Source organism: Neoarius graeffei, chromosome 24 (assembly GCF_027579695.1).
Source record: "Neoarius graeffei isolate fNeoGra1 chromosome 24, fNeoGra1.pri, whole genome shotgun sequence".
NCBI classification, from domain to species: domain Eukaryota; kingdom Metazoa; phylum Chordata; class Actinopteri; order Siluriformes; family Ariidae; genus Neoarius; species Neoarius graeffei.
In genome coordinates, this window is record NC_083592.1 from 3,698,752 (window position 1) to 3,724,602 (window position 25,851).

Below are 25,851 nucleotides of genomic sequence, written 5' to 3' on the forward strand. Positions count from 1 at the left end.
TGACACTCGATGCCATTACAGCATGCTAGCTAATGACAGACTAGCAGATTTCATTTTAACCGAGTTGGAATATCAAGACAACACTTTTCAATCAGCAGTGCAGTGTCATTTTATCTAAATACTTCACGTTTATTGCCATGGAAGATCAGATGAATGTAATGTAGGTCTGCACAGAACTAGCTAAACTTGTGCAGTAAACTAGCCTACTGGGCTAATACGTGAGGTAAAATATTAGGCTAGCCTACATGATACTGGGGCTAATAACTGGTTTCAAAACTAATGAGGTGCCCTCAACATCCACAGATTCAGCCTCAGGAACAGGACCCCAGCCCTCAACCCAAATCCTAGGAGAGGGAGGTGAGCAATACAATCCATGAATAAAGGATTTAGGGTTAAAAACTATTTTAATTGCTAGGCTATAGTAAGCAGCATTAGACTATTAAGACTTGCATTAAAATGAAAAGACATTTTCTTTTTTTTATGAGCAACTAATTCTTAGGTAACTTAGTATGGAGTTCATTCAATCAAAATGTTCATGTGTTAAATCTCGCTGGGGTACACGCTGCAGGATCAAGTGAGGAAGTGTCAGTTATTTTTGGTTTCATCAATTGTCTTTACAAATTTGTAAGTGCCAGTCCAGAACGATGGGCCATATACAAAGAAACTACCGGCTGCTCTCTCCACAGCTTGTCTGACACTCGCTGGAGTGCAAGAATTGATGCTGTTAAACCGGCAACAGTCTATTCAGTCTAATTCTGACAGTTCTGCATTTAAAATGTTCATATACCAAATAATTGTATCACCTAAACTTGCTCGGCAGCTGATCACATGCATAGTAAAGTAGAAGTGCCAGCCAAAAACAGACTTCAAATTCAGTTGCTTGCGCTTGAAAATTTTACCGGGGGGCCCTAAATTGTAATCTTTCATAGGGCCCAAGATTTCTAGCGGCGATCCTGCAGGCCCCAACACATCTTTTGAATACTAACTAACTGTATTCTCATTATTTTTGTCATGTACATCAAGAGGGATTAATGCTGTAGACATTTTGCAAGAAAGGTAAAAATAATTCATAGATTTCTTTATTTATTCATAACTTTGTAGCTAAAAAAGAGGCAGCAGTAGGTTTAAACCCAGAGCGCTGGGAAAACAGCACTTTGCGCGTGCAGAAAAGCCCAAATTACCCTGTATCACGACGGAAAAAGCCCAAATTTAGAAATACATGGTGTAGCCCGAATTATGTAATTGAAAGCCCTTGTAGTGGTAATATCACAGTGAGGGTGGGCAGTCTCAGTCTCTAGCAGGTCCATATATATATATATATATATATATATATATATATATATATATATATATATATATATGTATGTGTATATATATATATATATATATATATATATATATATATATATATATGTATGTATTTTTTTTTTTTTTTAGGCCTATCAAAAAGAGTTTGCTTCTGGTCATCCACCCACCCTGCATAAATATGCCCAACCCTGAAATTTCTGGTGTTGAAAAAATACAAGCAATCATTTAAGAGAAAATTTCATGTATTGCAAACGATGGAAAATGTTTACCGCTGCTCAAATGATTGTGGCTACAGGCGCAGTCATATTTGATGTGCCACATGACTACAGCGATAACATACAGGAGTTCAACGTGAGTTCAGCAGGAAAGCAGCTCAGCAAAATTACAACAAACGTAACGAAGACACATGCAATATTTAACATCCACTTCACCTGCATGAAAAACTTTTCAGTCACAGCCAATACAAAAACCGATCAAATAATATGAGAATTACACCGTACTCCTCCCTCCAGGCAAAATCCCAGTCAAAATCACACATCAGTGTTCATGTACGCCTGAAATTATACTGTGATTGAAAAAGGCGCTCAAGTCAGTGCAGACATCTGACTTGAAGATCTGCTGGAAAGGTTTGGACATTGATCAAGTAAAACTGTCATGTACAGTAAGTGGCGGTAGAAGGATATGATCGCTGGAAGAGTGTGTTTATTATAAAAACAATAAGCAGGAATAGAAGTCCAAAACATTAGGCAGAATCAAATTCGGAAGACATGCAAGGGTTATGTGATGTCCAGACAGAAGGCAGAGACAAAAGGCAAATCCAAACATTAGTCAAAAACTAGCGTAATGTTAGCGCCGCTCCTAAGTCCGGGTAAACTGGAGAGGGTTGCGTCAGGAAGGACATCTGGTGTAAAACCCTATGCCAAATCAAAGATGCGGAACCGAGCTGCTGTGGTGGCTAGGTGTTCTCTAGAGACCTGTTGACCTGTCTTTCTGACGTCCGATGCTAGAAGTCAACGGGTAATTTTCAGAAGTGACGGGCTTCAAAATTCCCATTCGGGGATCCTTTGGTGCACGTTGTGTGAGTGCTTTAGAGCCAGTCATTATGGGAAACACCTGATGCTGATTTGAGTGCAGTCAGCACATGCATGTAAGGACAATTCACAGATTTTGTGAAGTATTCAGAAGAAGCCGCCTTTTTGTCACATGTACACTCAAGCACAGTGAAATTCATCCTCTGCATTTAACCCATCTGAAACAGTGAACACACACATGCATACCCAGAGCAGTGGGCAGCTATGCTACAGCGTCTGGGGAGCAGTTGGGGGTTAGGGGCCTTGCTCAAGGGCACTTCAGCCCAAGGCTACCCCATGTTAACCTAACCTGCATGTATTTGGACTGTGGGGGAAACCGGAGCACCCGGGGGAAATCCACACAGACATGGGGAGAACATGCAAACTCCGCACAGAAAGGCCCTTGCCGGCCCCGGGGCTCGAACCCAGAAAGTGACACAAGTGGTGGAACAGGTTAGTTGTAGAGCTGAGTTTCACAGCGACAGTTTTTCGGCATATCTTGCATATAGCCATATTTTGACCTACAGTACGTCAGTCTTGTCAAAACTGAACCACTTCCGCGCTAAAGAGGTAGACCCACGTCTCGCCACTAAATCATCTGATGAGGTCGTTGCGGGGGGGGCAGAGATTCCTGCATGTTTCCTCCGAATTAGCATAACCATGCGCTAGTTTAATCTGTGTGTTGCCACCAAGGCTGCTGGTGAATGATCACTAAGCCCATGTGACTGTGAATCCTGCCTGCTGTATGGCTTCTGCAGCACACATTTGGCGAATGAGGAGTTTCAGTGCGCCTTTCATTGTTTATTCCAAAATAATTTAAATACTCGATAATGTCAAATTGCACATCGTCAAAACAACATTTAAGATATTAAGATATATATCGCCCACCTCTATTTAACAATAGACATTGTCGCAGAGCAGCTTTACAGAAAATTGAAGACTTTAAACATGAGCTAATTTGTGCTCCGAGTGTTGCAAGGATTAAGTACTACTGTACCATATGTACCTGTTCCTGATCAGAGTGCAATCTCGGTGCATGCCTATAAGGACTCTCATAGCGTACAGGCTTTGTGAAGTATACACTCTGTACCTTGTGTCTGATGTCACCAAGCCTTGAGTGCTGTTTTGTTACTCTGGTTTTCGACTTTTTCTGTTTTCCCGATCACACCTTGCTGAGTCTATGGGTGTTTTCACACTTGGTCCCTTTCAGCCATCTAACCGAACTCGGATCGATGACTCAGCATTTTTTGCGCATATGTGAACACTCCAACCGTACCCAGACCCCTTTAAAGCGAACCGAACTGAGACCACCTCAGGAGGTGGTCTCAGTACGGTTCGCTAAAAATCAATGGTACGGTTCGCCTAATCTGCACATTGTGAACAAAAAGCGCACCGGGTTCACTTCGCCTTTTTCACTGGAGTTTAACCTTCTTCGTTTGCCGTAGTTGGTCACGTGACTGTAGCAGGGAAACTTAACTTCCTTTTGGAACTTACCACAGCCGCTTTACAGTTCTCTGAACTTACTGACTGATGAGTCGGCCACAATATATATAAAATATTTTTTATATATATATATATATATATATATATATATATATATATATATATATATATATAAAATATATATATATATATATATATATATATATATATATATATATATATATAAAATATATATAATATATATTATTTTATATATATATGTAAGATTGTATGTGTGTTCTCGTGCATAGCTGTACTGAACTTATGACCCTTTCACACCCTGGTAAACGTGCATAATCGCGAGAACATACTCTTTTATTTTCTCTGTACCTTCTAGTTTCGCTGAAACCACATTCCTGGTTCCTCCTGTTCTAGGGGGTGTATGGTCTGCTCTTTCATGTATAATAAAAACGACTCCTTATCTGGCGAGTTGACCTTGTGCCCCCGAGCCCCTTACTTATCTTGTCACGCAAGCTTCTGATGTATATAAACCCTGCTCTCTGTGTGTATCACTGAGCAGTGCCTGAATAAACCAGATTGATTTAACTCGTGTGGTTTGCTTTAACCCTGCTCCAGAGCGCTCTTACGTCAACGCATCTGAACTGAGACAGACACAGGTTCTAACAATTTGGTGACCCCGACGTGATACTCTCAATCAGGTAAGACATGTTTGATTGACTACCTGGTTGGCAGTAGTTTCGTAGTGTCCTACGGAGGACAGTTTTCCCTGGTTCGAGTCCAGGAAGAGCGCGCTATACAAATTTGTACTATATTTGTTGTCTGTTCCTCTTCAGATCCGTTTGTTGTCATTGTACGATGGGAAGCTCGTTCCCTAAGCCTGCGCCAGGGGAAACCCCGGCCGAATGGATGACTAGGTGCGGTTTTGCTTATTATGTTTCTCCCTGGCTCGATAATTTGGCAGGTTGGACCGAGGCCAACCCTCAAATTCCTTCATATCCTCGCCGAGGTACTTTCGATCCTGGTTATCTTGCATCGGCCCATCGCATGATTTATGAGGGATTAGGGGACCCCGGATGGGATCGCCCGTATATGCGGGAAGGATATGCCAAATGGTATGATATGAAGAAGATTTGGGATAATTTTAAACAGGCTTATACTCCCCGTTCAGTCCTGAAATCCATCCCGAAGCCTCGGGCTGCACCTGTCACCAAGGAAACGGAGGAGGCGGCGCTAGGAAAATCCAAATCTCATTCTGCTCCTCCAGCCTCGTTAGACAGTAAACCTCCGCCTTATAGTAAGGCTGGAAAAATTACTGGTAAATCGTCGTCATCTGTAAAAACAATTCCTAAAATTTATCCGTCCTTGGCTGCTGTGTCTGCGTGCCCCCCCCCCCCCACGGTTGACAGAGGGCAGCGTCCCGGAGGGATAAAGGGTGCGCCTGCATCAGCCAAGAACGGCAAAGACGAAGAAAGTAGTGACGATACCGATGATGACACTGATGATGACGATTGGGATAATCCCGACGATGTGGGACCAGACGCCGGCTCGCGTCCTTATCCGCCACAAAACGCTGCTTGTGTATGGGTTGCAAAGCGCAGTGGTATTGATATAACTCCTCCGTCCCCGTCGGCTCTTAAGGACATCATCTCGCTTCTTCCGTCACCCGATAAGCCCTTGCTTTTTGTTGATCAGTTAATTAATGTTTCTCGTAATTGTCAGCTTACGGGAGCTGATTACCGGTTTATTCTGCAAAATAAATTAGGAGGCGCATATGATGAGACAGCCCTGTTAGAAAACGTTCAGGTTCTCGCCCCCGTCAATGATCAAGCTGAAAATATTAAGGAAGAGTATGAAGGGGATGACGGTCGCCCGCGTCGGCGCACCGTGACTACCTTCTTTTGGAAGGACACGCCGAACGCACTGCAGCAGCTTCGTGAGCAATTGACGCGATACCTGCTCGCCTTAAAACAAGCAAATAGAGACCTGTCACAGGTCACTAATTGCAAACAGGAGCGTTCTGAGCTGACGTCGGCTTTCTGGAAGCGCTTTGGGGAAGTTTGGCAACATTTGGGAGGTCTTGAACTTAATTTGGCAAACCCGAACCCAATGTTCTTGTCCACCTTTCTGTCTAATTGTCGCCCCGAAATACAGAGCGTTTTAAAACATCACTGGAGTGACCGGAATAATCTGGTCCTCCGTCAGGCCGGGGAGCGGGTGCGCACGCTGGAGAGCGATGGTCTTTTAGACTGTAAAACGAATAAAGCATGTTTATCCGTCGTGCCGGGCGGACGAGCGGATGGCCGACAGGAGAGGGGTCGCCGAATGGGGCCGCGCGGTGGGGGAGGGAGGAGAAATGGAAAGTGCCACTATTGTGGAAAAGAGGGGCACTGGATAAGAGAATGTCATGCGAAACAGCGAGATGAGCAGGAACGCGAGAAACCCGTCATGCGCGCCGGTTCAAGCCCCACAGGGCAGAGAGATCCTGCCCGCCCATAGGGCTGCCCTCAGAGCGATGAAACCCCGACCGTTGCTATGTTAAATCTTTTATTCAGCTCCCCTCTTAACGAAGATCTTCCCACTATTGTTTTATGCCTGGCAGGGACTGAATATCCTTTTTTACTCGACACCGGGGCTACCATGTCCTCAGTGGGGAGGGAATATGCGGGTCCTTTATCTACACGGTCTGTAAGCTCTGTGGGAATAGAAGGGGTTCCTTTCCATTCCAGTTGCACGCCCCCCCTTTCTGTTACTTGTGCCCTTGATCCTTTACTGAAGTTTTCTCACTCCTTTGTTTGCATGCCTGATTGCCCTTTTAACCTGCTTGGACGGGACCTCATGAGCCTCCTAGGGCTCTCTATTTCTTTTAGTGGTTCACACATGGTTGTTGACATACCAGACGACACTTCGTCGGCTGCTCTTGCCCTCACCTCTCTTTCTCTCCCCCATAACCTTCTCAATGCTGCTTGTGCCGTTACCTGCCTCACACCCTCTCTTTCTGATCTCCCAGCTTCTCTTTGGGCGAAACATAAGGACGAGGTGGGCTTTGTTAACTGTACCCCTTACGAGGCGGTCATTAAACACTCTTCGCCAGTATATGTAAAACAGTACCCCCTTTCCCCAGCTAAACTGTCTGGCATTGATGATGTTCTGTGTTCTCTCCTAGAGCAAGGTGTGGTTGTTCCCTGTGTCAGCCCTTATAACACTCCAGTGAACCCGGTGCAGAAGCCCAACGGCACGTGGCGTTTCACCCAGGATTTGCGTAAGATTAATGAGTTAATTATCCCAGTCGCCCCATTAGTTCCAGACGTTCCCTCTCTTATGGCCTCGATTCCGTGTGAACATGCGTTTTTCTCTGTGATTGACCTCTGTTCTGCCTTTTTCAGCGTCCCTGTGGGCCACGACACGCAGCCCCTGTTCGCTTTTACGCACAGGGGAAAGCAGTACACATGGACCAGGTTACCCCAAGGATATGTCGATTCCCCCGCGGTTTTTACAGCCGTAGTGAGGGACGCCTTGGCCGGTTTGTGCCTCCCCTCGGGCTCCTCCGTGCTCCAATACGCGGATGATCTTCTGGTAACGGCGGAGGACGAGGACCTTTGCGCTAAAGCCACACTCGCTCTCCTCTCTCTTCTGGCGCAAGAAGGTTTCAAGGTCTCACGAACTAAGCTTCAGTTCTGCCTCCCCAATGTTCGATATCTGGGTCACGATCTCTCCCAGGGCTCCCGCAGGCTCAGCCCCGAGCGTGTGCAGGTCATCCTAGACACTCAGGTGCCTGCCACCAAACACGCCCTCATGGCTTTTCTGGGACTTATCAATTACTGCCGCCAGTGGATTCCTGACTGTTCCACCTATGACAAGTGTCTGCGCTCTGCAATTCTGCACTCGGACCCTTTGACTCAGCCCCTGGTGTGGTCTGATGAGATGCTGACGGCCTTTAGGGCCTTGAAACAGGCTTTATGCTCGGCCCCTGCTCTCGGACTTCCGAATTACCGTTTGCCGTTTCATTTATATGTGTGCAACCAGCAGGGAACTGCGTCTGGGGTTTTGGCGCAGGAGCACGGGGGGGGTATGCGGCCTTGTGCGTTCCTCTCTAAAACTCTTGATTCTGTGGCACAGGGCCTCCCTGCTTGCCTCAGGGCGGTGGCTGCATGTGCTGTCATGGTCACGGACGCTGAACGGCTGGTTTTGTCTCACCCGCTCGTTCTCCACACCTCACATGATGTAGTGCACGTTTTAAAGAACCTCAGTACCCAGCATTTATCTGCGCAGCGTCGCTCTGGATACGAGTCTATTCTTTTGGCCACCGAAAACCTTACTGTTAAGCCCTCCTCCTCCTTTGATTCTCTCGCGCACGCGCTTCAGCGCCTCCTCAATTCACAGGATGATTTTCTTCCTTCTGAAACACACGACTGCATTTCTAGCATTCTTTTCGAGACAAGTATCCGCCCCGACTTACGCTCCACCCCGTTACTTTCAGGTGATTCGCTGTTTGTGGACGGCTCGTGCTCACGCCCCTCTGACGGCGTTTTCGTGTGTGGTTATTCTGTGTGCCGCCTTCCTGATGAAACTGTTGAAGCTTTTTCTCTTCCTTTCTCCTCGGCTCAGGCTGCCGAACTATACGCTCTAACCCGTGCATGTGTTATTGCCCAGGACACAGACGTCACTATCTACACTGATTCACGTTACGCTTTCGGCGTTGCTCACGACTTTGGTCGGATTTGGGCTTCGCGTGGGTTCACCACTGCAGACGGTAAGCCCATTTCTCATTCTTCGCTTGTTACTGATTTAATCACCGCCTGTCTTCTCCCGCGCTCTTTAGCCATTGTTAAGACTCGTGCTCATTGTATTGGGGACTCTTTTGAGATCAGGGGAAACTCTCTCGCCGATCGCATTGCCAAAGCCGCGGCTGCCTCCGGTGTTTTTCCGCCTTCGCTTACTCTCTCCCTGGTCTCATCCAGTCGCATGATTAGTGCCGTTCTTCCGGACATTGACTTGATCTCCCTCCAGGCCTCCGCTTCGGCCTCAGACAACCATTTCTGGGACTCATGCGGCGCGCAGCCGTCTGACGGCGTTCGGATCGATGCTCAGGGCCGCCTTTGTTTGCCTAGACATTGCACTCCATTTCTCGTCCGCGAGTTTCATGGTCCCACTCACCGCGGACGAAGGGGGGTAGTGGAGGATTTATCCAAAATATTTTGCATCGACAAAATACACACCGATGTACATCACATTCTAGACAGATGTTTAACGTGCGCCCAGAATAATCCATCTAAACCAGGCGCGGTACATCAGCACCTTCCCATACCTGACACGCCGTTCCAGGAATGGCAGATTGACTTTACTCACATGCCAAAACAGGGCCCCTTTAAGTATCTCTTGGTCATGGTCGACAAATTTTCACGATGGGTGGAGGCTTTCCCTTGCGGGAAAGAAGACGCTCGCACGGCGGTAAACAAATTGACGCAAGAAATCATTCCGCGTTATGGTCTCCCGGTAGGGATAGACTCTGACAAAGGTACGCCGTTCACCTCTAAGGTGACACAAGAACTGTGTAAAGACTTAAAAATCCTTTGGCGATTCCACATCCCGTACCATCCACAATCCTCCGGCATTGTGGAGCGCGCAAATAGAACAATCAAGGGTAAGCTGCGTAAAGCCATGCAAGAAACCGGCACTAAAAACTGGGTACAAATTTTACCCTTAGTCCTCGCTGACATGCGAATGACCGCTCAAGTGGCCCTCGACAACCTGTCTCCGTATGAGCTCGTGATGGGCCGGCCTTTTCCTACACCCTGGCGCAGAGGTATGCAGGCTATAGGAACGAGTGATCTTGATGTACATCTCAGTGAGTACGCCGTGGGTCTCATGCGGGTGTTGGATGAGTACTGGACGAGACTAAATTCCAAAAAGCCTCCCATTCCTGAGGCACCCACTCACCCCTTTGAGGTAGGGGATAAAGTGTTGGTAAAGAAATTTGCGAAATTAGGCGCTCCTTTGGAGGAACCGCCCTACAGTGAACCCACGGATGTGCTCGCTGTAACTCGAACGGCTGTACTAACTGACCTTTTTCCACAGTGGATTCATGCCAGTCGAATAAAGAAGGCTCCAATGTAATAGAAATCTATATTGTTGATGCTTAACAGGTTTTTGTGTTTCAGAAAGTTGCTGTGACAATAGCTGACGGCCTTTTCAGGGATCCCCTTTCCAGCATCCGGAGTGATCCGGTTTCGGCTGATCTACAAAGAGGGGATGGTCGGTGCGTCCCGCAGACTTCTGAACTGAGGAATCTGGAAGACACGTGAGCCTGGGCTACCTTCAACTATCTACATCCTGTGGACACAGAAAGAACAAAGTCAGTGACCAGTATGACTTTCCTTCTGGTATTGGTCTTAGTGCTTGGAGCAGGGAATCCCGCTCAAGCCAGCCACGAGGACAACGTTTTTTGGCGATTTGCCAATTGGACTGCTAAACAACATACTAATCAGTCTTGTTATGTCTGTCAATACGTTAGAGTCTAAACTGTAGTTATACTCTGTAAACAAAGTATAAAAGAGGGGATTGTAAGATTGTATGTGTGTTCTCGTGCATAGCTGTACTGAACTTATGACCCTTTCACACCCTGGTAAACGTGCATAATCGCGAGAACATACTCTTTTATTTTCTCTGTACCTTCTAGTTTCGCTGAAACCACATTCCTGGTTCCTCCTGTTCTAGGGGGTGTATGGTCTGCTCTTTCATGTATAATAAAAACGACTCCTTATCTGGCGAGTTGACCTTGTGCCCCCGAGCCCCTTACTTATCTTGTCACGCAAGCTTCTGATGTATATAAACCCTGCTCTCTGTGTGTATCACTGAGCAGTGCCTGAATAAACCAGATTGATTTAACTCGTGTGGTTTGCTTTAACCCTGCTCCAGAGCGCTCTTACGTCAACGCATCTGAACTGAGACAGACACAGGTTCTAACAATATATATATATATATATATATATATATATATATATATATATATATATATATATATATATATATATATATATAAAATATATATTATTTTATATATATATATATATAATATAATTTATTTTCCTTAATCCGCACTATTTTGATCAAAGAATACAGCAGGGCAAGCATGGCAGCAGACATTTTGATTCAAGAGAAAATTACCCAGAATTCCGTGCACTGGGGGTCTGAGGTAGAGTTCTGCGCGGGCCGGATTTTTCAGTCCCGCGCCCGCATTGTGCAGTCACGCTCCCGCCCGCGCCCGCAAAGAATTATGATTTTCAGTCCCGCTCCCGCCCGCGCCTGCCATATTTTGTCCCGCTCCCGCCCGCAAATCCCGCATGATGCAGACATTCGCGTTATTTCTCAGGAAAGTTCTTGTCTTGACACAGCGTGATGGTGCCCCGCCCCCTACTTTGAGTGGATTTGAGCATAAGTATCTACAGCTCACGTTCATTATTATTTACCTTGTTTCTGAATTCAGCATGTAGTGTTTCTAATAATAATAATAATAATAATTAGTGCTGTCAAGCGATTAAAATATTTAATCGCGAATCACACATTTTTATCACATGAGAAACCATTGTAATTCTCTGATCAGCATAAAAAAGTGAATGGGCTTGCTTTGTACCAAGGGTGGTTTTTTTTTTTGGTTTTTTTTTGTTTTTGTTTTTTTTTAATTGCAAAGCAAAGCTAGCAAGAGGAGTGAACTTCACTCTTCTTCCACTTCACTCAGTGAAGTGATTTACTGCTTGAGTTAGTCTACAGCTCTATCAGAGAGACACTGTAGGTTACACAGTGACGGTAGGCTTGACATGCTTGATTATAATATAAAGTACACTATTATATTAAGTTTAAGTTGTTCGTTGATAAATATTGCATAGAATCTGATCTTTACTGTTTCATCTCACTTAACACATTTCGTACTTTTACACTTTTTCTGCCTGTTGATGCGTCGCGCTGTCCAATCAGAGGCAGCCAAATTTGCATATTACAGGAAGGATTTCTGGGATAGCATTGAGTTTACAGATGCTATCTTCTTAAAACTGAATAAATATTTAAAAAGAGCCAAATGAGCCAGTCTTTTGAACTGCTCTTTTCAAAGAACGGATCACAAAGATGCGGATCCCATCAAAGAGCCATAAATCCCATCTCTACTAGTTTCAAAAGCTTATGAAAAACCTACATCACGTCACAGAGCGTTAATCTCGCGATAAAAAAAATTATCGCCGTTAAAATTGAGTCAAGTTAATGCGATAATAACACGACATTTTTTACAGCACTAATAATAATAATAATAATAATAATAACTTTTGAAGCACTGTGAGATTCAGTAAAGGAGCTCTGCTCTTCTGCCATGATCGGAGATCTCAAACACGGAAGAGGAAAAGAATCGAGAAACGAACGAGAGATATTTAGTCTCTCCAGAATCAGAATCATAATTCTGATGACCAGCTCATCTAAGGTGTCATTGAGGCATCATGTTAGTGTGGGTCACTGGAGGCTGGGTGTGAACTGCGAGTCATTAGAGTGATCAAAGGATTTCCTGTTAGGCAAGGCAAGTGATCAATGGCAAATTTAAGATGCCATTCCTCACTCAATCTGGCAATCTGACTCTGCAAATTTAGGCATCTTAAAATGTTTTTATTAATGCCAAATAAAATATCCAGCACAAATTATATATGATAGACATAAATTAATAATTTATAAATTTTATTTCAAACACGTTTTTAGTTAGCGGGATTGCAGCTTATCACGGCTCCTGCCCGCGCCGCATATGTGCACTCCCGCTCCCGCCCGTGCGCGCATATGTGCACTTCCGGTCCCGCCCGCGCCCGCAATGAGCTTTCAAAAATTTGTCCCGCGCCGCACTGCTTTGCGGCGGGTCCTGCGGGACTCCCACGGGAGTGCAGGGCTCTAGTCTGAGGGCTCTAGAGGACCTGGTGTGAACAGAAAAAGGACTGAGGCCCCATCAAAGCTTAACTGGACCAGAAAGAGAACCCAGTCCTCTTTGTAATAAATTCACAGTGTGAACACAAAAAGAACTGAGTTCTTTTTCTGTTGGTCCACTTTTTGGTCCACTTAAAGAGGACTGAGTCTGGTTCCTTTAAAGGGGACCAGGTGTGAAAACACTCTATATTCTCCTGTCTGTGCCTTGCTTGACCAATCGCCTGCTTTTCGACTCATGTTTTGGAACTGTTTGCCAGCGTTCTTTTCAATAAACTCTTTCAGCACTTGCATCCGTCGATTGCTCATTAACATGACAGTCTGATGTTAGTTAATGCTAACACTATTAGTATTACTATTATTCATTAACTATATTATTTTAGTCTGGGATATTAGTGTTGGATTAGATATTAGTCGAACATGTTAATGTTAGTGACTAGGTTTTATATAGCTCATTTGGCGGGTAATTCCTGTCACTAGGCAGCCCGGCTGGCTAGTTGAAAATAAAAAATATATATGAAGCGAAGATTCAGACACGCTGTTCGGTTCTTCCTGATTTTCCCACCGAACGGGGCATCAAAAGAGCACACTGGAAGGTTATAACTCGTCTTTGGTTTATTTTATTTTATTTTTGTCCACAATTTGCTTCAGTAGCTGTACATGCAACAGTATTTGGCAGTACAGTACATTAGTGGCAGTACAGCAGCAGCGTTTGGCAGGTTATAAACCTGTAAAACAGAAGGCTGTGTTGTAAACCAGCAATACTGACGCATATGAAGATAACAATGTAAACTGCATAATACACAGTCAAATAAAACCACAATACAATTGATAAATACCAGTATAACCCACAACATATAAATCAAGTGTTCATACAAACATCCATAAACAGCAGCACTTTACTATAAATACAACAATTATTAATTTAATTGATGGCTCCTAAATATGTTTAACATCAAGACATCAATAAATAAATGTCTATGCACAAACTACTAAGCATACATTTCATTCTGACAAGTCAAGTCAAAGCAGCATAACAAATGTATAGGGCCAAATGCTGATTTCATTTCTTCACAATAAAGCCAAAGCCACACTGAGTAAGTCAGTGTCTCAACTGGACTACATTACCAGCTTACTCAACACAGGTAAGTATTTGCCAACAAGCGACTACACTACCCAGCATGCACCGCTTGCTCTGCAACCAGGAAATGTTTTAAACATATGATGCGAGTGGAAGCACAGGACAACAAACAGTCACTATTAAGCCACCGTTACACGCACAGTGTCACAAAAACTAAGGAGAGGACTTAACTAAGCAAACAATACATGTCATGCACAGCGGCAGACCAAACCCAAGCAGCGCAATGAATAAAACCAGCAGCTTACCGGTGCCGTGTAGCTCTCTTGACAAGGTGGCAATACCGACTTTGTGCGCACTCCAACTTTTATACATTCTAAATTTCATTGGATACAAACCAGCCTATGAGGATTTACCAGCTCCAAACACTTTAACAAGGTAAGTAAAAAAGTCCTCTCCACTCATTGCATCCAATTGCTTTAATTGATTGCCCAACTTGACTCCTCCTACTCACTAGTGACTTAACAGACGCAACACACGCCATCAACTAAAGCCACCACATATTAAGCGTGTGCTGTGTCTGTGTTCATCAATGTGTTTATCGGCAGGACGGAAACTACCGAAGAGTTCCGAATCATATCGTGTACGAGTCAGGCTGTCGGTTTTTTCGCTACTGCGCATGCATATAACGCATCTCGTTGAATATCGCGGTAATCACAAGTAGTATTGGACCAGGTGGGTGGAGCACAGAAGCACGGCAGGCCAGGACTGAGTTCTCAATGAACTATTTATTGCGAGGACATTGTGGATGAATTCACCAATCAAGCTGGCCAAAATGTGAGTACAGAAAGCTGGCAAAAAATGGGTGGTAAGCCCAAAAATAAAAACAGAAGAGTGATTACTTCAACACCAGCTCGTTCTAAAAATTACAATAGGATCTACAATCCTATGGAAAATCCACAGCCCATAAGGATTCAGAACAAATTTGAATGCCTCAGGGATGTGGAAGAGGATTTTTCAAGTAGACAAACACATAGTAAAAGGAGATCGCACCAAGATCGAAGAGCTGTGAGAAGAGGCAAAAATCAGCTCGTAACACCACCTGATCCCACAACCCTTGTTCTTGGTGATTCCACTGTAAGACAATTAAAAGGTTATGGGATGATTATTTGTTGTCTCCCAAATGCATCCATCTCTGACACCAAAGACAGCATTTTGAAGCTCATGTCCGAGCATAAAACTATTAAACGTATTGTTGTGCATGTGGGAGCAAATGATGTTTTCAGAGAACAGCTGTTTGTCCAAGAGGATTTCAGAAAACTTTTTTCTGAGCTCTATAAGACTGGAATTCAATCTTTTATCAGTGGCCCACTCCCAGCGAGAGGAAGTTTTGCTTTTTCTTGACTCTTCAGTCTTAACACCTGGCTTGGAAAAACTTGTTCTTCATTTGGTATGAACTTCATAGACAATTTTAACCTTTTCTGGAATCGCAGAGAATTTTACAAGCCAAATAGCACTGAACTCAGCTGGATTGGAGCTAAAGTCTTAGCAGACCATTACAAACTTGCAATCTTTTCTCAGCCAGCACCGAGGAAAAGTTGATAAGATGTCGCAGACTGACATAGTTACAAAGCCTAAACAATCATCTTTGCAAGTCGTCATCAAGGACACACAAACATCTGACTTGCTAGACTCCCAACATTCAAGGACAGACGATTCCACTTCTCAGATGGATTACCCAAATAGCATGAAAAAATTGCTCCCAATGGCTACACTCTCTTTTTCCAGCCCAAATCTGTCGCGACAAGCAGCGTACCCAGTTCGCCCAGGACTTTCAGCTGGCTACAAATCTTTTTCACCATCCAAAAGATACATGTCATCTCCAATCCTTTCACCCTCAAACCAAATGGAACATTTAGAAAGTCTTGTTTGATGTACTCTGGGTCCCTGCAAATGGGTGTAGTGTTGAAAATGTGCCTATGCCATCCAGCTCATCCAGCTCTATTCCTGTGTTGATAAGAAACAGAACACGTGGAGCACATCTAACCCTGTGGGTGAACCAATCTAATCTCCTTCCTGTTTTAAAACAACATCAGAGTGCAAAAGCAGATTCTAGACTTTCTGTAAAGCTAGCTCTTCTGAATGTTAGATCACTTTTAAACAAGTCATTTTTAATTAATGATCTTATTTGCAAACAGAATCTTGATTTTTTTTGCTTCTAACTGAAACCTGGCTGGATCAAGCAAATAGTGCTTCCACCCTTATTGAAGTAGCTCCCCCAAATTTTAATTTTTTGAATGTTACTCGACAAGGGAAAGGTGGAGGGATCGCAAATATATTCAAAGTCTCTTTTCAATGTAAACAATCCTCACTTGGTGATTTTATGTCCTTTGAACACTTATGTGCACTTGTTACATGCTCTCCTAACATATTATTATTAACTATTTATAGGCCTCCGAGACATTCAGCCAAAGTCTTTCTTGAAGAGTTTGGTGAACTGTTATCAGTCATTTGCTTAGAGTTTGATTGTCTTATTATATCTGGGGATTTTAACTTGCATGTAGATAATACTGATAACATTTATGCCAAAGAACTACTTGCAATTATTGACAACTTTAACCTAGTACAACATGTACAGGGGCCGACCCACTCTCGTGGTCATACTCTTGACCTCGTCATCACAAAGGGTCTTACTGTTTCTAATACTGTTGTTGACCTGGCCTTATCCGATCATTTCTGTGTTTTCTTTGATGTTTCTATGTCTCCTCACATTCAGAATAGCTCAACGACTATAGGTAGGAGAGTCATAAAAGACAACACGTGCTCTCTTTGAGCAAGCTCTCTCGCAGAAATCAACCAAAATGTCAGACTCTGTAGATGATTTACTGGAATTTTTTAATTTAAATATGACCCAAATTATGGATGATATTGCTCCATTCAAAATCAAAAGAGTCAATGATAAGCAGAAAGCACCATGGAAGCAGTACCCGGCTGTTAAACTGCTAAAGAGAGAATGTAGAAAGACTGAAAGAAAATGGCGCAAATCTAAACTTCACATCCATCAGGAGATGCTTTGTAATTATAATTATGAAATTCGTAAAGCAAGACAGTCTTTCTTCTCCAACATCATCAGCAGGAATATGAACAATGCCCGTGTGCTATTTTCAACAGTAGAGAAGCTAACTAATCCCCCACCACAATTAGCACCTGAACTTCTCTCCGTTAATAAATGCAATGAGTTTGCATCCTTTTTCAAAGGTAAAATTGATAAAATACGGCAGAATATTCCTCATAATATATCTCAGTTGCAAAAAATTGAAAAACTGCAATCACCAATGACACAGATAGATAACTTCAACACAATGTCAGAATTTTGTTTAATTGATTGAGACTCTTGAAAAAACTGTACAAAATCTCAGTTCCTCAACATCTGAATTGGACATTCTGCCCACCAACTTTTTTAAGTCTGTTCTTCATCTTATAATTACAGATGTGCTTCAAATTATAAATACATCCCTGGAGACTGGCGTTGTTCCTGTGTCCCTAAAAAAAAAAAAGCCGTTGTAAAGCCCCTTCTTAAAAAAATAATCTGGATCCTTCAGTATTAAATAACTACAGGCCAATATCAAATGTACCATTCATTGGGAAAATCCTTGAAAAAATTGTCTTCAATCAATTAACTGCCTTCTTGATAGCAAACAGCCGTTTTGATAATTTTCAGTCAGGATTTCGTGCCAATCATAGCACTGAAACAGCGCTGATTAAAGTTATAAATGACATACGTCTTAATACTGATGCAGGCAAAACATCGGTCCTGGTGTTACTGGACCTCAGTGCAGCTTTTGATACTATTGATCACAACATACTGCTATATCGACTTGAACACTGGGTTGGATTGACTGGTAAAGTTATCAATTGGTTAAATTCATACTTAAAAGATAGAAGCTTCTCTGTTACCCTGGGAAATTGTTCCTCAACGTCAATGTCCTTGACCTGTGGTGTCCCCCAGGGGTCGATTCTTGGACCATTACTTTTCAACCTTTATATGCTCCCACTTGGGCAAATTATCAATAAAAATTCAATTTTGTATCACTGCTATGCAGATGACACCCAAATTGATTTCACTCTATCACCTAATGATTATGCCCCCCTTGAATGTCTCTACCAGTGTATCGATCAAATCAATAGCTGGATGTCACAAAATTTTCTTCAGCTGAACACAGATAAAACAGAAGTAATTCTATTTGGAAAAAAAGATGAAAGACTCAAGATTACCACTATTCTTGACACAAAAGGAATGAAAACTAAAGAAATGGTTAAAAATCTTGGTGTTTTCATTGACAGCGAGCTAAACTTTGATAGTCACATGAAAGCAATCACTAAAACGGCATTTTATCACCTAAAAACATTTCCAAACTAAGAGGACTTATGTCAAAAAATGATCTGGAAAAACTGATACATGCCTTCATCTCTAGTAGGGTTGATTACTGCAATGGCCTTTTCACAGGCCTGCCAAAAAAGACCATCAAACGACTTCAGCTGGTGCAAAATGCAGCGGCGAGGGTTCTCACACGAACAAAAAGAACAGAGCACATTACTCCAATTCTAAGGTCCCTTCACTGGCTTCCAGTAAGCTACAGAATTGACTTTAAAGTATTGCTGCTGGTGTACAAATCTCTAAATGGTACAGGGCCCAATTACCTCTCTGATATGTTGCAGCGGCCTAACCCAATCAGATCTACCAGATCAAAACAGGAAAATTTACTATTAAAATCAGTTGTTAAAGTGTGGTGAAGCAGCTTTTAGCTACTATGCAGTACAGCTATGGAACCAACTGCCAGAGGACATTAAAAATGCTCCTGCTGTTGGCAGCTTCAAATCTAGGTTAAAGACCAAGCTGTTTTCGGATGCTTTCTGTTAAATAATTAATATTGTCTTTTTTTTTTATTTATAATTTTTACTTTCGCTGCATGTTTTAAATTTACTTTAATTTTAACTCTATTCTATTTTATTCTTTATTCTATTCTGCTGGTTTCCTTTTTTTTCTCCTCCTACTATTTCTACTTTATTTTATTATTTTATTTCTACTATTGTTTAATTCTTATTTTCTTTTAATTCTTTTAATTAATTGTTTTAGAATAAAAATAAAATTATTTTATGTAATTTTATTTCTCTATTGTTTACTGTTTTTGTTTTTACTTCTGTAAAGCACATTGAACTGCCATTGTGTATGAAATGTGCTATATAAATAAACTTGCCTTGCCTAGCTTTTCAGCCTTTTATCACTTCCCAGCCGCTCGCACGCGCACACGTGTTCTAGTTGGGGAGAGAGAGCTCCCTTTCTCTCCCTTTCTTTTTTTTCAAATTGATTCCTAGTCAATATGAAGCTCCTAATGCTTTCTCTCTCATAAATGGTTAAATACAGAAAGCATGTTGGACATATTTTGGGTGCTATAGTCATGATAGTAAGGATATTTGTTTTCAGTACTCACACACCAAGTTGCCAAGTTTTCCAATATATTATTATTTGTTGATATTATATTATGGTGCTCTGTGTTGTTCTCATTTATGTATTTAACAACAGTATCAAAATACTCGGGTCTTGAAATAAATGCACATTAGTCATGAACAATGGGAACTACTCTCTTTTGCGTTATTTTTGACAGAAGTAAAATTCATACATGAACAAATTTTGGCGAGTTGATTTTCTGTTTGGTGAGTTACTCTGGAAGGGAACTAGTCCGGCTGGCTGGGGAAAAAAATATATGAATTTCTAGGCCTGTAGTGTGTTGGGATTGGTTAACGTGTTACTTTCAACGCAAGTCAGCAACACTAATTGGGGTACAATGTCTTTCTGTGGTGGAACATATGTGCCGGGTGCTTGGAAAGTTCTGGAAATGGAGTAGGGCCCATATAAATTTGGGCGTGGTGCACGTTCTGGAGGGCAGAGTGTGACACCCTGGTAAAATATACTAGCTGGAACACTGTCAATGGAAAGGGATTTTCTTCAACTGTATGTGGGTATAATTCAGTTTCTGATTAAGCAGACATTTGGGAAGTGGTGCTAATATGAAGTTGACCAAATTCAGCTAATTGCACAAGCGGTGAAACAATTCCACTGCTGGTACCTACGGTATTTTTACACTTGTGTTTTACTTTGCCTCACTGACTTGTGAGAAGACCAAATGGTGGATTGAGCACACTTTGTTTGTGTGGCAGAACATGTGTCAAGGGCGCTTTTATGAAGAGGGTGCATATAAATCTGGGCAGGGTGTAAGTTCTGGAGGACAGGCTGTGGTGCCCTGGTAAAATAAACTGGCTGGACACTGTATTTACCTGAATAATCACGCTTGAATGTTGTCGAACTTCCTGTATTGTTTTTCACATGGGGTTACACAGGTCCAGTTAAAACAAGAAAGTGGCTGGTAGATTTTGGAATCCACCGGACACAAAACGTTAATTTCCATGACTGTAAAGCATGTTAAAGCTTTTCTTCAGGAACGGCATATTGACTCAATGACACGGCCAACAAACAGTCCAGATCTCAATTCCTTTTTCATTTTCCCTGTTGGGGTGTTGTTGTTTTTTTTAATTGATCACTTGGAGCTGTCAGTCAGCTGGCTGTGGGTGGGCTTTCCTGCCCAGGTTGAGTAGTCAGTTCCTGCACACATGAATCCTGCGTTGCTCAGTGTGAATGTGATGGTGGTTTGAATTGGGAGGGAAGGATACGGTTTGCTTCCTCTAGGACCCTCGTACTTGGCAAGTAAACTTTTTCCAATGGAGCACCTTGTCTATGCTATTATTTAATAATTAATTCAAGTTTTGGGTTTGCCTCCTTATCTCATCTTATCTCATTATCTCTAGCCGCTTTATCCTTCTACAGGGTCGCAGGCAAGCTGGAGCCTATCCCAGCTGACTATGGGCGAAAGGCGGGGTACACCCTGGACAAGTCGCCAGGTCATCACAGGGCTGACACATAGACACAGACAACCATTCACACTCACATTCACACCTACGGTCAATTTAGAGTCACCAGTTAACCTAACCTGCATGTCTTTGGACTGTGGGGGAAACCGGAGCACCCGGAGGAAACCCACGCGGACACGGGGAGAACATGCAAACTCCACACAGAAAGGCCCTCGCCGGCCCCGGGGCTCGAACCCAGGACCTTCTTGCTGTGAGGCGACAGCGCTAACTACTACACCACCGTGCCGCCGTTTGCCTCCTTATGCCCCCCATATTTATTTATTTATTTTTATCAGGTTATTCGCACATTTTAAAAATAAGAAAAAAAAAAGACTATTGTATCTTCAAGAATTTCACATGAATGAAAACATGTTTTTGTCTTTTTAATTAAAGAGTTTTTCTGGTTTGTTTATTTAAATATGATGAGTTACTAAAACTATTTAAACTTTTACAGTCACACACTCTCTGCAGTACCTCTACACTGGAGTTACAGGAATAAATTTCCCAGAATTCACTGAAGTTGGTCTGGTGGATGGAGAGCAGATCAGTTACTACGACAGTATCATCAGGAGGGTGATCCCAAAGGCAGAGTGGATACAGAAGGTCGACACTGATGATCCAGATTACTGGAACACACAGACACAGGTTGCGCAGGGAACACAGGAGGTCTTCAAAGCCAATGTGGCTACAGCGATGCAGCGCTTTAATCACACTGCAGGTAAACACACACACACACACACACACACACACTGCTCTCTCTACAGACTTATTACTTACAGGTTCTTATTGCACCCTCTTATTCACACTCACATTCTCTCACCTGTGGGGGATTTAGAGGAGCCAGTTGACACCAGAGGTGAGAATTTTTCACAGATTCGTGGATTTGACATCAAAACAGGTTATTCTTTATCGACACAAATCCAGTGAGATTTTTTTTTGGGGGGGGGGAATTGTCAGGACCTCTCGTATATCAGGCAAGCTTACCAGCTGTGACCAGAGTTTAATGTTTGCTTACAGAAATCATAGCGAGCGATTTTGTAAGAAGCATTTTGATTGGCCGTCTCCCTCACTTCCGCTTGAATCAGAATCACAGTATGCGTACAACGAAGTTACAATTTCCCAGCCATATTTGTGAAGGGGCGGCACGGTGGTGTAGTGGTTAGCGCCGTTGCCTCACAGCAAGAAGGTCCTGGGTTCGAGCCCCGGGGCCGGCGAGGGCCTTTCTGTGCGGAGTTTGCATGTTCTCCCCGTGTCCGCGTGGGTTTCCTCCGGGTGCTCCGGTTTCCCCCACAGTCCAAAGACATGCAGGTTAGGTTAACTGGTGACTCTAAATTGACCGTAGGTGTGAATGTGAGTGTGAATGGTTGTCTGTGTCTATGTGTCAGCCCTGTGATGACCTGGCGACTTGTCCAGGGTGTACCCCGCCTTTCGCCTGTAGTCAGCTGGGATAGGCTCCAGCTTGCCTGCGACCCTGTAGAAGGATAAAGCGGCTAGAGATAATGAGATGAGATGAGATATTTGTGAAGACCAGGATGATGCTTATAGCTCATAGGCAACGGTTTTAATTTTATGCACATTTGAAACTTTATATGTTAAACCCTCTGTAATTTTCTTCTGGTCCCAAGAAGTATTGTTAATAAGTAATAATTAAAATAAGTTAGTGCGGATTGTGGCGAATTTCTGTTGGCTATTTTTGTGACCGCTCGGTGCGTGACGTCATTTAAGCCAAACAAACCGCTTGAGTTGAGTCCACTTCCGTTTACTTACATTGCCGTTCGGGTTGAGTGCAGACGTGCGTTCAGGAATTTCCAAAGAAAAACCTCCATGCCTTATTGTTGTGCAGCGAACTGTAACAACAGGACCGGTTCAGGAAGAAGCTTTTACCTTTTTCCGAGAGGAGAAGAGGCAGAGCGAGAGGGTTGGCTTTTACCGAAAAAGGAGAAGAGGTGGAGCGAGAGGGTTGCCTTTTTCCGAAAAAGGAGAAGAGGCAGATCGAGTGGGTTGTGCGCGTGAAGCCAGAGGGTTGTTTTTTTCCGGAAGAGGCAGAGAGAGTGGATTGCGCGCGTGAAACAAAATCAAGCAGTCAAAGAAGAAACGGAGCAGCAACGCTCAAGCAAAAAGGAGAAGATTGGAGGTGAACATTTTTACTTTTGCTTGCAATTGACAAGTCAAGAATCCTGAGGGATCCTGTACAATCACTGTGGAAATGAGACAAAGGGATATTTCCTCGCTTAGAGTCGGCTATAAATAGTTTAATGCCGCGGATGGCAGGCTAATGTGGCCTACCGGCACACTGTCCAGTAATCGTTTCCTATATCCACTAGGGAGGCGGTTTAATTATTCTTCAAAAGGGCTCTTATTTAGTATTACGACGAAAGTAGGAATTTATCATAACTACTAGGATGAATCGTTTGGACGCGAGTCTTGTTGAGGTCCGGGGTCACCGCGATCAGAGTCGGCCGAGTTGCTGTCTGATTCCGAGGCTGCGCGGTCAAACCAGTGAGCAACGGCCATAGGGTCATACATATATGGTTTCACCTCTTGATATTTAATTTGGAGAGTTCCGACTTCAAAATCACTATCGCTTTCAGACATTTTACACAACCTCTCACGACCAGAGTCCGTACCCGTGTGCTCGGTTCGCAGGTAAACCCAGAGCTGCTCCCGGTCTGTTTGGCTTAAATGACGTCACGGCGACGGTCCCCTGGCGGTGAAAGTGTGCATAAGTGAGATGTAAACAAACCTTCGGAAATTGGGCAAACCAGTATATTTTAACCGTTTTATTCAATTTTAGGGTGCAAATTAGACACCGGGAAGATTGAATTTGCTTTTTGGGGCGTTCTTCTAGACAATAAAGTTGATATTCTATGTTTCTATGACCTTTAAGTGACGAGTAAATGCAGTTTGCTCTCTGACCTCGTTTTGTCTTTATCGTGAATCCACAAACAAGTACAGAACAATGCTGAGGTGCAAAATAAAGTGTTTCATTCATAATGTTTCTGTAATACTATAATGGGCTTTGTCCCAATCAGCATACTATCATACTGAATAGTCTGTCAGGACATTCGTGTTATTTAGGGAAGCTCTTTAGTGTGCATTCTGTAGTTTGTCGCAGCCTAAAATGATCTGAATGTGTCCAGCTTTGCACTCGGATCTGTGAGATTAATCAGTGTAATACAGGACACAAGCACACACTGAAAATGCTGTTTTGCAAGTCGGCTGCAATAGAATTTTTCTACTAGAAAGGATGAAATAAATGATGAGGAGAAAAGAAAGAGTAGAAAAATATAGTGTAATGTTTTGAGTAATGAATGGTTTTCATTTAACGTGTGTGCGTGTGTGTGCATGCAGGAGTTCACACAGTGCAGGAGATGGTCGGCTGTGAGCTGGATGATGACGGCACCACTAGAGGATACAGTCAGTTCGGTTATGATGGAGAAGATTTCATCAGTTTGGATCTGAAAACTCTCACCTGGATCGCTCCGACACCTCAAGCTGAGATCACCAAACACAAGTGGAATAATGATCCTGGTGACACTGTGGGCCTGAAGAACTACCTGGAGAACATCTGTATCGAGTGGTTAAAGAAGTACGTGTCTTACGGCAGAGAGACTCTGGAGAGGAAAGGTAAAGTGTGTGACCTGTTACTGTAACACACACACACACCCCTGTGCTTTTCATGTTTAAATCTCCATGAAAAATGACTTTATTCTTTATAAACTCCACATTTACAGATTTTGTGTGTTTCTAAATGTTTTTCTGTCCAACACTAAACCGTCTTCAACGTTTTTGTTGACAAAGACATGAATCACATGACGAGTAACATTTAATTTGACTGTGAGGGAAAATCCTGTTCCACTTCTGTCTCAATAGTTTTGTGTAAAACGAGTTTTTCTCGTGTTCTTTACAGACTTTTACACATTTTCTGTCCTCGCTCCCCACTGTAAGATCAGAGTACGCTGCTGTGAGTTTTCTCTCTCACACACACAAAACCCCTTTTCCCCTTCAACACAAATGAAACCTGAGAGAATCCAGATACGAATCGGGAATGATTGACAGGTGTGAGGCTCTGGAAGCTCCGCCCCCTTCCCTCCATGTCCCATGAGTGTGTGTTGATTTTTCTGACTGAACGATGCGGCACTTCGACGTCTCTCTCAGTAAATGAGGAACGTTTTGAGTTCATTAAAGTGAAATAAACTCTATCGGTGTGTGTTTGACTCACAGAGACGCCACACAACTTTACTAACGATTAGAGCTCGTTATATTTATTAAGGAAGACATGAAAAACATTAAAGCAAAAAAAGGGGGACGTTTTTCCGGAAATATGAAGAAAGAAAGTAAACATTTGTGCTGAAAACTTTCCTCCTTTCCTGCAGAAACCGTTCTATTGTTTCCATCTTCACTAAAACACACAGACTGGTGTTAAGGACGACACTGAAAATGTCCTCACCGGGGATACAAACTTTTCCTCATCAGGGTCACATGAGGCGTTTATAAATGAAGGGAAAAAGAAGAATGCTGTAATATTTGTGTCTGTGTGTCTCTGCAGTTCGTCCCGAGGTGTCAGTGTTCCACAAACACTCTCCTTCTCCAGAGGTGGTGTGTCACGCTACAGGTTTCTTCCCCAAAGCAGTGATCATCACCTGGCAGAAGGACGGAGAGGACCTGATTGAGGACGTGGAGCTCAGCAAGACGTTACCCAACCAGGATGGAAGTTTCCAGAAGAGGAGCATTCTGAAAGTCCCAGCTGAGGAGCTGCAGAAACACAAATACACCTGCGTGGTTCAGCACAGCAGCTTGGGGGAGGGGAAGATAGTCCTAGAAGTACCGAAAGGTCCGAATAAAACTCCAGATTTACAGAGTGAAAGCTGATTTACTGCTGCAGCAGAGAATAAAGACTCTGTGTTCATTTATCAGATGGAGAATCAGATGGAGGGCAGATTGGAGTCGTCATTGGTGTCGTCGTGGCCGTCATCGCTCTCGCTGCTGTTGTCGCTGCTGTTGTCGCTGCTGTTGTCTTCTGGAAGAAGAGGAACTCTG

General features: G+C 43.2%; 1 protein-coding gene across 3 annotated transcripts in view; it reads left to right on the plus strand.

Moving 5' to 3' along the window:
• The window catches only part of LOC132872765 (major histocompatibility complex class I-related gene protein-like), a 50,778-nt gene that overhangs the window by 23,675 nt on the left and 1,252 nt on the right, over positions 1–25,851 (plus strand). For 2 of the 3 annotated variants that reach the window (XR_009651486.1, XM_060907829.1), the window contains exons 2-5: positions 21,266–21,529; positions 24,163–24,438; positions 25,361–25,645; positions 25,729–25,851. Coding sequence is in view for 2 of the 3 variants with exons in the window: in XM_060907829.1 (XP_060763812.1) it covers positions 21,266–21,529; positions 24,163–24,438; positions 25,361–25,645; positions 25,729–25,851 (948 nt within the window). In the remaining variant the exon portion in view is untranslated. The remainder of the gene's footprint in view (positions 1–21,265; positions 21,530–24,162; positions 24,439–25,360; positions 25,646–25,728) is intronic. The other variant, XM_060907830.1, reaches the window with a different exon arrangement.